Source organism: Halichoeres trimaculatus, unplaced genomic scaffold (genome assembly GCF_033239565.1).
Source record: "Halichoeres trimaculatus isolate MK-OKI-2021-1 unplaced genomic scaffold, fHalTri1.1 fHalTri1_scaffold_3, whole genome shotgun sequence".
NCBI classification, from domain to species: Eukaryota; Metazoa; Chordata; class Actinopteri; order Labriformes; family Labridae; genus Halichoeres; species Halichoeres trimaculatus.
The window spans coordinates 2762844-2776629 of record NW_027437181.1 but is presented as its reverse complement, the minus strand read 5'-3'; the positions used below and the strand labels follow the sequence as shown (position 1 = coordinate 2776629).

The following is a 13786-nucleotide window of genomic DNA, read 5'->3' as shown; positions in this document are numbered from 1 at the left end:
TTTCTGACATTTCCAAATCCATTATGGAAGGTGCTGCTGGAGCTGGCACATTTCAGCAGCCCAACAATTCTTTAAATAATGACAGGAATAGTTTCAATCAGCGCTGAACAGGCGATGTAAAAGCAGCCATTACTCCGCCGCTCCGTTTTAGAACCTGGATGCTGCAGCAGGATGTTGTTTTTTAACCATTGCCAGGGCCTGTGGCGCTGACTGAAGGCTCAAACATCAAACCCTGATGTTATCGCGCCTGCTTGGGTATGTGTGTCAACTGGCGAGGCTTAGTTTACAGTTCCCTGGGGTGCATACCTGCTCTGAGGTCAGCTGCCCCATGAATCTCTTCCCTTTCTCTGCCCCACTATCTCCATAACCTCTCTCAAGGACACGCGGCTAATAAAAAGCTCCACGCAGGAATGAAAAACAGAGAAAGAAGGAACCTTGAGCTGGCTTTCCCCTCTCTGTCTCACAGGGAGGATTTATTCTTTCAAACATATACCATAACCCATGGCAGCCAAGGTTCTCCTGCTCGGTTGGGTGTTTGAACCTCTGTCTGGATGCTGAGCTGGAGCCGCGGGCGTGCAGCTGTGAGACACGCCGAGCTCATGATATAAGGAGTGAGATAAACAAAGATATCGCTCTGACATGATGCACATAGTCTATTAAATCAGGCTGACGGTGGGAAGGAAAGGAAAGGAACCAACGCCTCAGAGGATCATGTGTGCAGCACTCAGAGACCGTCAGACGAACAGGAACATCGTTATAATTAACTAACTTTGACAGACTCCAGAGAGATACAGTGTGTGACAGAGATGTTTTATCTGAGTTTAAGTCTTTGAGGCCTGATGGGCGGCACATCAAGTGAAAAAATAGATTTTATTACAGCCATTCATTACAGCGCCTTTGTGTCTCTATAAATAATGACGTACTGTGGATTTATGATCAGAGACTCGGTGCATCTTCTGAACCCGAGTCAGCTTCAGTCTCCAACAATAATCAAGAAAGTAATGAAAATAATAATAATTTAAAAAATAAAATAAAGTAATAATAATAATAATAATAATAATAATAATAATAATAATAATAATAATAATAATAATTACAGTAATAATTGGTTATAATAATAATAATAATAATAATAATAATAATAAACTTTATTTGTTTAGCACTTTTAAAAACAGAAGTTTTAAAATGAGACCATGAGAACCAAAATAAAAGCTTAAAACATCAATTAGCAAGAAAAAAAGGCAATAAAATGGGTTAAGAGCAGAAAACAGGACTAGAAATAAAACACAAACACAATATTAAGAGTCTTAATAGAATAATTAAATAATAAAAGATTAATAATAAAAGTGATGGAAAATAATGAGCAAGAGATAAAAAAATAAAAAGTTAAAAAGACAGCAAAACCAAAGTAAGATAGAAATAAAAGATAAAAAAATAAAGATTAAAGACAAGATCAAGGACAAGGAGACGAAAAGTCAGTATCAAGCAAGTCTATAAAAGTGAGTTTTTAAAAAGTAAAATTAAAAGATATTCATACATTTTTCAGTGTATTTAGAAAAACACACACGTTTTAGCATACACAAAAAAACAAACAAGTGTGCATTCTGATTTGCAAAAATTAAAGAAAAGACCTACAAAATGCTGCTAAGCTAAAGTTCCAGACCAGGTTAACTTTTCACATATTACACGAGTGGCTCCCAGGCTACACAAAAGTTCCTACATGAGATTAGGGTTGCCACTTGTCCCATAAAATATGGACTCGTCCCATATTTCATACTTAAAGGTCACGTCCCATTTTAAATCAATACGGGACACAATTTGTCCCATATTTTCAGTTTGCCTTGAACGCAGCACCACTCTGCCTGAATTCAACATACGTTTGCGTCCGCCCTCGAGAAAACAGAAGTTGGTTGGTTGATTTTAAGCGTGGAATAAGTGCTCATCATTACTTGGGTGAGGGAAAGTCACAGGAAATCAGAAGTCGCCGAGTGCTTTCTGTGATGCATGGTCGCCTGTTGGATGTCTGACAGCATGTGGCCAGAAAGCAATATTACCACAACATCAGGACAAACAAATGTCAGACTCACAGTTCTTCATACCTGAAGCATCTCCAGATACAGGAATCTTGTTAATAACCAATAAAATATTATTAATTTGGAAAAGACAATCCTACTAAAAGAAGTAACAGAATGAGACTTTAAAAGGGTATTAAATATTTTTAAGCTGCCACAGTGTTTTGCTGAACATATTTTCTCAGATTACTTTTTACCAAAACATGAAAGATACAGACATTTCATTCATACAACTTGAAAAAGTTCAATACAATTTTGATAACCAGTATCATTCATGATTGTAGAAAAAACAACAAAAGGACAGACATGAAACGTTAACTAATACATTACCACAACTGGTGCCCCATTCTACCCCTGCTGCTGAAGGGGGGGCCTTATTTTTCTGCCTCAAAGGTGGCAGAAAAGGTGGTACCGACTTTATTCCATCTGTGGTACTGAGTACCAGTTCACCTAAAATCAAATGGTGCCATGTTTAGGTACCTGAACGCATCTTTGTGACTGTGAGGGAGTGGAAGAGTTGGAGATTTTCCATGCAGGACATGAACACAGCATTGCAAGTTTACATATTGAGAAATAAATATGTTTAATTTCAAAATGTCGAGATTTTATTATTAAACAAATTGATATTTATCACCACATTTACACCAAAAAGTACCAAAAGTTCATACTGTTGAGTACCTATACTGATATCCATGTACTGTATCATTTCAAATGTGAAAGGTACCCATCTCTTGTGATGTTTAAAAGATTTTTTTTGCCAAAAAGCTCCTAAAGACTTTCCAAAAAGAACAAATAAACCACCCAAAACGAGGTGAGGTTAGAAAAGTGTTGTTGTCTCTGCCATCTAATCAGAAAAAAACCCAGGTCCATGAAAATCTACCAATCAGCGCTTCCACAGCTGCTCCAGGAACTCCTGTCAGACACAGGTAACCAGAGGTCACTTGTTTAATACATTTACAACCAAAAACATTTGATTTTACCCATATAACCAACACATTTCTAGTCACTGTCCTGTTCCTCTTTGAATGAAGGGTTAAAAGCCTGAAAGTGTTCAGGAAAGGGTCTTTTCCTTCTCCTTATTGCCTTTTTCAGGGTCACCACAGATCAGTAACCTCCCCTTAAACCCTGGACTTGGACTGTCACTTAGACCAGTCATTCCCAAAGTCTGGGTCCTGACCCAAAGGTGGGTCGCCAGAGATGTTTTTATGGGTCACCAAATTGGTTTACAAAATATTTACACAAAATTCATGCTTTCCTTGACCAGAAGAAGTCTCCCCCAGCCAATCTGTTTACTACTGATGACTGGCTCCTCACATTGTCATAGCTTGTAATGTTTTCATTTTGAAGGGTCATCGCCACATTGTTTACTGTGACTGGAAACATGTTACTGCCTTTCAAAAGTCTGAAGCCATGAGCTGGCACGGCTCAAACAACCAAAGCCACACCACCTTGTGTTTCCTACTGTTTTACAGCACTCACTGTGTCACCATCACACATATGAACGAGCTGACCCATTGATTACTTTATTCTTTAGTTTCCAAAAGAAAGATTTAAAGCCATATTCAAAACCCTTTTGAGTTTGAAAGTCCAAGTCACTGCTGGATCTTGGACGGACACCAGCTGCAGAAACTGGTACAAAAGATGTAAGATGATTCAGAAACATAATTAAAGAACCCATTTTAATCTTTGCACAGTTATCTTGTCAATTGGTTTAAGATTGGACATGTTTTGGATTGGGTTGCCGTGGCCTGTTCCCCCCAAAAAGTTGGTCCCCTGAAAAAAAGTTTGGAAAACACTGACTTAGACCACTGGGGTGGTCTGTTTTTAATCTTCTGATTAAAAGACAACAACTCTACTCCACCACTGAAAATAAAGCTTCAAAATTATAAGCTTTGACTTCATTGACGCTACCTTTTCCACAGTAAACATGACAACATCCAACAAGTCAAATTATTTGATCTACATCTGGGTTATCTCATGTCTCTTTCATATTTTTCTTCACATTTAACAGGAGATAAAAAAAAAACTCGGATACATTTTAGTCCTACAGAGAAAGACTTTGACTGTATTTGACTAAGTTTTACTTCTACTACTTCAGGGCACTCTCAAAAGAAGAGCTAAATGTTAGTACTGACCCAGAGCTGAAATATTTCAAGGCTGAATTAATTTCAGCAACATTAAACTCGTATGCCAACATTTTTTTCTTGAGTACTTGCTCCAACGTTCACAAAACATAACCTCTGGTGCAGATATAGCTTGTTTTGGTTTGAATCGTTTAACAAACTGCAGAAATAAACACTCTGCACCAGACCGACCCCTCTCCCCGTCAGACTTTATTTTTTTATTTTTTTGGGTGGAGTCTAAACGTGACTTTTGACATGATCGTGCCCTGCTCTGGGAAGTGAGTCAGCTCCTGCAGTCTACTTTACTCTTCCTCTGGGTGCTTTGCTCGAGAAGAAAAAACAGCCAGGGAAAACAAAACAAAATAACAAAAAACTGGAGCAGCATTGTTTGCTGCTGGTAACATTTACTCCTGCTCGACGTGAACTCTTGGTAGGGAGGATGGTAGACTCATAGAATAATAACGTGAAGGATACTTCATTTCTTAAGACCAGACTCAACAATGACTTACTGCTAACAAGTGCTTTAACAATCCAAAGCCTGAGCGAGTTTCTGTCTGTGTGTCACTGAGCCTCATTGTTATCAAAGACTGTGAAAACATCACATGAATGAGGCGCTGTGTTGTAATGAATGACATGTTTCTTCATTACCCTGAATGCTTTCTCTGGAGACAATCTGAGTCAGGCGCTCGTACATCATCCTCCACTTGTAAATCTAACAGCAGATGAACAGAGAGGATTTATGGGTGACAGAAAGTAGTCCATAAAAAGACATTTTTTAACATCTTCTAGAAATAAATCTTGAATCATCAGCAGGCGTTTGATGAGAACGGGATGTGTTTTCAGACTGGTCAAGACTTTTTTCATGCTGTTTCTGAAAGAGAAGAAAAAAAACAGATTATTTTCTGCTTTTTGCTCAACAGTGAGATCCTGAGCAGGCTTTTTGTTGATTTCCATAATCAAATGTCAGGGATCTACTTCTCCAGTCATTCTTTGTTGTTAGCATCGAGGAAAATGCTCACACTCGCAGCCATGCATTCATCATGATCCTCAATCTAACATTTTCCTTTCCTTCTCTTTTTAGATCAAATTTCTCAAAGCAGAGATGGAGAAAAAGACCAAAATCATCAAGGATTTACAGCAGGAGGTGAGTCATCCCAATTTGGTTTTCATATCAGTTTGAACCTGAAAAAAAAACAAAACAAAACAAAAATAATTCAAGCTGCAAGCAGTGTTGGTTGGATCCTCGCACTGTCGCCCATCCCTCATGTCCCTTTGACCTCTGCTGTCAAGGTTTCATCTCTCTCTGACCCTCTTAGAGGTATCACACTTGAGGAGATGTATTTTTCCCCTGCTCAGTCACATGACCAGCTACACCCTGTGACATCATCACCAACTGCTGCCCCCTCAGGAGTGAAATTGACTGAAGTTTTGAAACTGAAACTGCCACAATTTTGACCAAGTCTCTCTCAAAGTAATATATTTTTGAAGTAAATTTTGTCAGGAATCCATCTATGTTATTTAAAAAGCTCTACTACTCATACTTTTGTGTGTAGAAGCCTAACTGCCACAGCTTGTGTGGAGCTGGATCCTCCTCCCCCATTCATTCTAATAGAGGGAGCTGAAAGGGCTTCTTTGGGGTTCACCGACTTTGAGGGCTTGCCATTTGAAAACCGTTTCAGACACAGCAAACTCATACACAGCTTTTGTAAAGCAGGGCCCCCTCTGTAATCTGAGCAAATTTCAAGCTGATACCATTTATGGCCTAGGAGAAGATCAATTTTGTAGAGGGCCCAAAATTGTGGGATTCATTTTAAAAGGCACAGTGCTGGCTTACTGTTTGAGAGGTCAGGGGTGAAATTTGCAGAAATTTCAAAAAATTTCTTCTTTTTTTAAGTTAAAATGGTAATAAAAGCAAAAATTTCGAACAATTTTGAAATTTTAAAATGTCAGACATAAAAAAAAAATAAATAATTACTCTTTGTTTCCTGTCTTGCCACATACTGTATCACGCATGTATTTTAAACAGGCACTTTAACAGTTTAATGAATCCATCCACACAAAATTAAATTCTGAAATCTTTACCAGATTTGTCTTTTTGTAGATTCAGTAAGACTTTTTTTTTTAAATGCAAAAATATTTTTGTGCAAATATAAAAAATTAAATCTCAAAATTTTGCAAAATTTTTTGAAATTTCAGAACATTTGCTAAAACCTAAAAAAAAATCATTTTTTTAAATGACAAAACTGAAAAAAATGCACAAAATTGTGAAAATCTTAAAATGTGAAGTGTTTTTTTTTTTTTTTTTTCGAAATTTCAAAATTTTTTAAATTTATTTATTTATTTATTTTTTTACAATTTTGAAATTTCTAAAATTTGCCAAAAAACAAATTAATGAATTTGCAGAAATAAATAAATAAAATAGAATCACAATTTCAAAAAAAAAAAAAAAAAAAAAAAATCAAGTTTTTAAAATACTTCTTCAATTTGTTAAAATATATTGATAATATTGCTGAGCTCACCATTTTTTGTTCTTTGCTAACATCTCGCCACATATCAATCATGCATATTAAGCCTGCACATTGGCAGTAAAACAGTTCTACACAGAATTAAAATCAGTGTTTTCTTCCAGATGAGTCTTTTTGTAGATGTAGTTATCTTCCCAAGGCTGTAAAACTTGAGGTTAGCCACAGGTGCATGGAAAGTTGGTGGGCTGTCGATGTTGTAGGAGGTGAAGTAGAGCGGTGGCAGGCTTTATTGACAGATGGGATGAAGATTTAGTTCAACTAAATGTTAACAAATGATTATATTTAATGTCAGTGTTGATGTCCCTTGTTCTGGGTAATGTCTCACACTGCTGTTTTTGGGGGTCGTGGGTTGAAAAGTTGAGTCAAAAGTCCTGGGAACGGGGGTATTACGACACCCCTTCATTAGTTATACATGAAGGATCCCCTTCATTTCACTGAGCTGGAATCCCACTTCACTACAATGTCTCCTCATATTTCATTCAGTGTTTTTTTGATGTTTGCCAAAAGCCTGGTGAAAATCTCCAGAGACTGAGGGTCACTTTCAATCAAAGCTGGACATGCGCTGGCAGGAAAGCATCTATTTTCGCGGGCACTTTGCAAACACTGAGGTGTCCTTTGATCGTGATTGTGACCGCGACCGTCATGTCTTGTGTTGGCTCAGCCATTGATCTCTCCCGTTCCTCCTCCTCTGATAGATTTCCTCTTGCATGATTATTGAACCTCCGCGCAGAAGTTTGCTTAAGAGGATTTTTTTCCCCCTTTGATTCTGAGGAGCTGACACCAAAATGTGACTTTTACTGCGGATAACTTTGACAGCTGAGAGAAAAAGTTCTGTCAGACGACACCATAATAATTGTACAGGAGAAATGTGACACCACATTATCTCTGTTTGGCTTGTTATCTGTGGGAGGAGGAAAAAAAAGAAAGTACACCAACAAAAAAACAAACATCAAAACGACATGGGCCCATTAAATGCAACATGTAGCCACATCCGCGACCACTGCCTTTGGAAATGTTCAAACGCTTAAAGTTTGAACTTTCCATTGTTATCGTTGTCTGTCAGAGACATTTTTGTAACAGAAATAAAATGAGAGGAGAATGTCAAAATAAAACTTCTGCAGACAAAAACTGTCAGATACTCGTCAGATTCTTTAAATATAACGATGAAATATGGTCGTATGAGCTGATAAATCCTCACCACCGTGGAGAACAATCCATATGTAGTCACAGTAATGTCACTTCTATAGAAACCCACAGTGGAAAAGCTTCATCATAGCCGCACTGGGTGACAGGGAGAAGACGGATGTCAGTGGATGAGCCTGGAAACACTTTTATTAAAGCGTTTAAACGGTAATCTCTCAGGTTCAGCTCTTAAATCAGAAGAACGTCTGTGATTATGGGGTGTAAATTTGTTCTTGCATGCTTTGCTCTGCAGGGGGTAATCAGAGGTAAATGTAGAGTCTCCTCAAATCAGTCAAGTGCCTTTCACAGCAGGAGGCTGCACATGTTGGCAGATCGGTTAAACAGACTAAATGACCTACAAAGGAGGCCATGATTTCACTCTGTAATGAACAATTAAGGATTTCTTCACTGTTTAACATCACGATCTGGAAGTGGAAGAAGCACTGAGGCGCTGACGAGGTGTTACACTGCAAAAAAATGTAATCTTATCAAGTGTTTTTTTGTCTTATTTCAAGTTAATTTGTCTTATTATACTCAACATAACATCTTGTTTTAAGTTGTTTGAAGACAAAAATGAAACGGAAATTGAAGCAGATCGGCTATCCCAGCCATATTGTTAGTGGCAAGGGCTTTGCTTACAGCTATAGGGCGCCTGTCAGTCACTTAACCTCAGCGGTGCCTTTGATTGGGCGAGCTCACCAGGCTGTAAATAGGTTAACTTCTGCTTTGAAAACAGCTTTTTTTGTGGCTTGGTGTGAATAAGACTTCTGGTACTTCCAGTGCCAACCTCAAGCGAACATTCGATAAATAGTGCTTTAGCTTTGTCTCATATTCTTAGACTGGAGGTTGTCACTTGATATTAAGTCTAAAAAAAACATTTTCAACTGACAATAAGACAAAAACACTTGATAAGATTTCAGTTTTTTGCAATGAAAGAAATTATCTTTGCTGCAGTATTAGCGACAGTGTCCTGCTACACTGCAAAAAACTGAAATCTTATCAAGTGTTTTGTCTTATTTCTAGTAGAAAATGTCTTTTTGGACTTAATATAAGCCACATTCAACTGGTCAGTCCAGAAGAAAGTGTTTTATTTCAAGTAATTCAAAGACAAAAATGAGGACTGAATTGCTTGTAACCATTGACTGTATATAGAGTGGACAGAGTGGCTTCACCATTTACCATTGTACAGTTTTGAAGCCAAAATTTCCCCGTCACAGGCGCAGACAGAGTCTGTGCAGTAGAGATTGTGAGGGATTCTGGGAGAATTTTGAGTGAAGCTGGGTGACAAAAATAATATGTATTTTTTATTTCTTTTGAGAGTCTAATCACTTCTTGACTCTACCTCCCGACATATTTTACAATCCCTGAAAAAAATACACGAGAACGTCAGCTGTCAATTATCGTTAAACGTTACGTAAAACCTTGTTTTTAACCTCTTTTAACTAATGAAAACAAAACTTTTCAGAATAAGAGGACTCGGATACAAGACAGCCAAATGATATCTTCAAATCACCACAACAATCAGACGTGATCCGATGAACATTTCTACCAGGTGGATTAATTTTTTAAAGTGTGACCACAGCCCATCTGGAATGACTGGGGAGATGGATTTTTTTTTACCTATACTGCAGCCAGTCACCAGGGGGAGCAGTTTTGCCAATGGAGCAAGAGAAATGTTACTTGTATAAGGACATTTTTCTAGTTTCAAGCATTTTTTTTTTTTTTTTTTTTTTTTGACTGAACCACTTTAACTTGGAATTTCTGTCAAGAGACGTAGAGACTATAAGTGTACTTGCAATCTCTGCATTTAGTTTGAATTATTATTATTATTATTATTATTATTATTATTATTATTATTATTATTATTATTATTATTGTCATTATTATTATTTGGTTTTGTTCTTTTTTATTCTATTTTTACTCTATATAAACGTGTGTCCTGTGGCTGCTGTTTTGCAGCCTTGTATGTTTGCAGTATAAAGAGCCAATAAAAATATAATTAAATAATAATTCAAAAATACCAAGTTGAGATAGAACAGTGAAATTAATGAGAACAAAAGGAGAAAAAAAAACAGCAAATTTTTCTTTTTCCATTAGCAGATTTTTTTTAATTGTTTCAGCAATTCAGAGCTCATTTTGTCTTTAAATAACTTGAAACAAGACATTTTTCTGGACTGACTTGTTGAACGTGGCTCCTATCGAGTATTATAAGACACATTCTACTTAAAAGGAGACAAAAGCACTTTATAAGATTTCTGTTTTTTGCAGAGTAGCACTCATTACCACAAGTCAATCCTCAATGTTCTCTCTTATTTGCCAAAACAAAGCGTTGGCAAGTGCTGCCTTTGAACTGAATTGGAGTTAGAAGAGCTGTAATCCAGAAGGGTCTGAATAATAACAGTCGTTTTTAGTGGAATCACCACGTTGACGCTGCTGCTCTCCAAACGAAGCGTCGAGTGCAGAGGCTGAAATGACTGTGCTGCAGGATGAAGAGGTAACGAGCAGGAGAGCAAACAAAAAGCCCCATTCACAGGCCCGGCGCTCCTCTTCCACGAGGGTTACTTTGTTGACATTTTGAGCTTTGCCTTTTTCCTCATCCAAATCTACATATCTTAGAGAAAGGCCTCTCTGGGTTTGAGGGCTTCCATAATTACACACTGAAGAGGTCATTTGTGGCTAACAGAAGTCCAGGAACCTCCCTGACATCTGTGACATGCTGACATTTAAGTCGTGGCTACATGCAGAGAATTATGAGGAGAGCGGTGACGACTGCAGAAAGCTTCATGCGTGCAGAAAACGGAAGGCAGGACAGTTTTATTCATGAGGCTGTTTCCTGCACAGAGGACGGTTAAAGGTGCTGAGCAAATTTAGAAACACAAAACAAAGGTTAAACAGAACGTTCAGCAGGGGAAAACCTGCAGAAGAAGAGTGTCACATGGGTTTCCTAATAATAGCAAAAACACTTCTCATATCAGTGGGGAAATATGAGAAGACTAGGCTTTGTTATTGTATCAAAAGTTGCCAGTCCTTGTGCTAACCTCCCTCAGGAAATCAGCTCTAAGACAAGTTCTGCCCAGAATGTAAGGGTTAGTATTCAGTTAGTGGGTGATGATGTGAATTAGACACTGCAAAAAACTGAAATCTGACCAAGTGTCTTTGTCTTATTTTCAGTAAAACATGTCTTTTAGGACTCAATCTGAGCATTTACCTGGCCAGTCCAGAAAAATGTCCAATTTCAAGTTATTTAAAGACAAAAGTAAGGTCTCAAATGTTTGTACCAAGTAAAAATATCTGCCAATGGAGAAAGAAAAAAGTAATAAATCGGTGAGCACATTTTTTTTTTACCCCATTCTTACTTGTTACAAGCAGATCAGACCTCATTTTTGTTGCTTAATAGAGGGTGTGCCCGTGATGTCACAGCAGGAAGTTACTGTGGTTACGCCCACTGAGTGTCAAAAAGAGGAAGAGTGGCAGCGTTAGCTTAAGTACCGTTAGAACTTTAAAACAAAATCAAAAAGTAGGGAAGAGTTGTTGGGGAATTGATCGAACAAACATGTCTGAAAAGCAGTCAGAGCGATCTGGCTACTGAGAGACAAGGAGAAACTGATGGATCGCCACAATTTTCAGTAACAGCTTGATTTGTGGTTCCCATTCTGTGTCGGTTAACGTGATTTATGCTGTATTGTTGGGTTAATCATACCTTAAATCACCAAATCTCCAAAAGTTGTGCATTTAGAAGGAACTCCAGCACAAGCAGTAGTAGCTGTACTGTATAAAGTATTTGATATTAACTTTGCTCAAATACTGTAGGGGAGACTAAACATCTATTAGTCTATGTTAAATACTGTAAATTGAATCATATAGAGGCTTTTGTAGCTTTCAGGCTTTGCATTGTGTGTTTTCCTAGTGTTGAAATCAGGAACAAATAGTTGTCAGGAGATGATTTCTGGCCTCATGTTGATGTTTGTGGAGCCCTGGTTCTTTGGTAGCTTTCACTAATCAATGTCCAGTCCAACTTTCCTTAATTTCATGTCATATTTCACAGTTTGCCCGGTCTCACTGTGTTAACTACCACACTCTGCAATGCTAAGTGAGGTTTGTTTTGCCACTTAATCCAACTGAAAGTGGACGTGTCCAGGAGGGGAAGTGACGTAAATGCAAACCCTCTATATCTTGAAATAAGACAGATTTCTGGACGTGTCAGTTGAATGTGGCTCATATCAAGCAAAAAATAAGACAAAAACACTTGATAAGATTTCAGTTTTTGCAGTGGACTTCTGACAAGATACTTTGGCAGTTTGGACAGGTGCTACAGCATTTAAATATACAGTACAGTCACAGTAAGGTTAGCATCATGTTTACTGGTTATAAATGACAATGAGCTGAATACGTCCAATCTGGGTAAAATGAAACCAAGTGAAGTGGAACTAGGGATGGGTACCGAATTAGGTACTTTTATAGGTACGGTCTGTCAAAAGTACCGGGTACCGATTCATGTAAAACCAAAAGGTACCTTGTTTAGGTTCCTAAATGCATCTTTGTGACTGTGAGGGAGTGGAAGAGTAGGCAATTTTCCATGCTGAACATGAACACAGCATTGCAAGGTTAGATATTGAAGAATAAATATGTTAAATTGAAAAAATGTAATATTTAATTATTAAACAAATGAATATTTTTTACCACATAAACACAAAAAAGTACAGAAAAGTGGTACCATTAAGTACCGGTGCCAGGTATCAGGCATCTGTACTGTATCGTTTCAAATGTGAAAGGTACCCATCCCTAAGTGGAACAGATACTTTGACATTGTCATTCAGATGTCTCTCTACCAGGGGCTTTGCAGTGGACTCAACTCTGAACATAAACAAGAAAAATGTCACAACTTGTTTTAATTTCACCAGCCTCTGTGCTATAAGTTGCTTTGTAACATTCAGTTCATTAGAAATGAACTCACCAGCTCTGCGGCTGTGCCTGGATTGCAGGACAGGATGTCGTTCCACTTTTCAAAACTTCTCTCATATTTTTTTCCACCAACTTTATTTTTTCCATGACTTTAACCCTGGCCTTAGATGGAAAATTATGTTTTTCTTATAGTGCTGATCTTCCCATGAACTGATTTGATATGATGTGTGTATCTTTAAAAGTAATTAGTTATTTTTACTTGTTATTTTCCCTGAAAAGTAATTGAATTAGTAACTGAATCACTCCTTAATGGATGTAATTCATTACCAGGGAAAGTAATTCTTGTGTTCAATGTTTTAAAACAAACTTTAATTTTGCAAAGGAAGTCAGTTTTTGAGCGGGTTTTTCTCTGGGACATAATGTTCATGTCTGTTTTTGCCTTTTCCATCTGTGATTTGAAGTGGTGTTTGTTTACTTCCATCCTGAAAACGCCAGTTTTGACGCCACAGACCACTCGGCACTCGCTCATATTAAGTCTGCAGCCTCTGTCCTGTGTCTGTCTGAGTGATCCAGGTCAGATAGACCTGACAACGCTCCTGATTTAGGAGGGATTTTCCTGCTTTTTAACGCTGTCTTTGACTTTGATTTCTCCAGATTAACCCTTTATATTTAAGTCTGGTCCTGTTATCTCTGATATATTTTTTGTAATCAAAACAAGTCGACTACTTGTGCCGTACATTCAAACCCGGAAAAGCATCCACCCCTCTCCCTGGAGATGGTTTGATCCAAAGACGCTGCATGAGATCCTCTCTGACTGTGGTTACACAGACACACACAGGTAGCTGTGTGATATTTGTTGCTGAAAAGTTGACTTTAGCATCAGCTCTTTGTTCAAGATGTGTCTTTTTTTAATCATATTACTTTTCTTCTCTTCTCTCATCATCGTCAGCTTTGAATTCTGTTCTGATTGTAAGACTTAATG

At 37.7% G+C, this 13786-nt stretch overlaps 1 protein-coding gene across 1 annotated transcript in view; it reads left to right on the top strand.

The window, feature by feature from the left end:
• Positions 1-13786, top strand: part of luzp2 (leucine zipper protein 2) — a 305954-nt gene that overhangs the window by 170455 nt on the left and 121713 nt on the right. The window contains exon 5 of the mRNA XM_074665597.1: positions 5277-5339. Coding sequence (XP_074521698.1) covers positions 5277-5339 — 63 coding nt within the window. The remainder of the gene's footprint in view (positions 1-5276; positions 5340-13786) is intronic.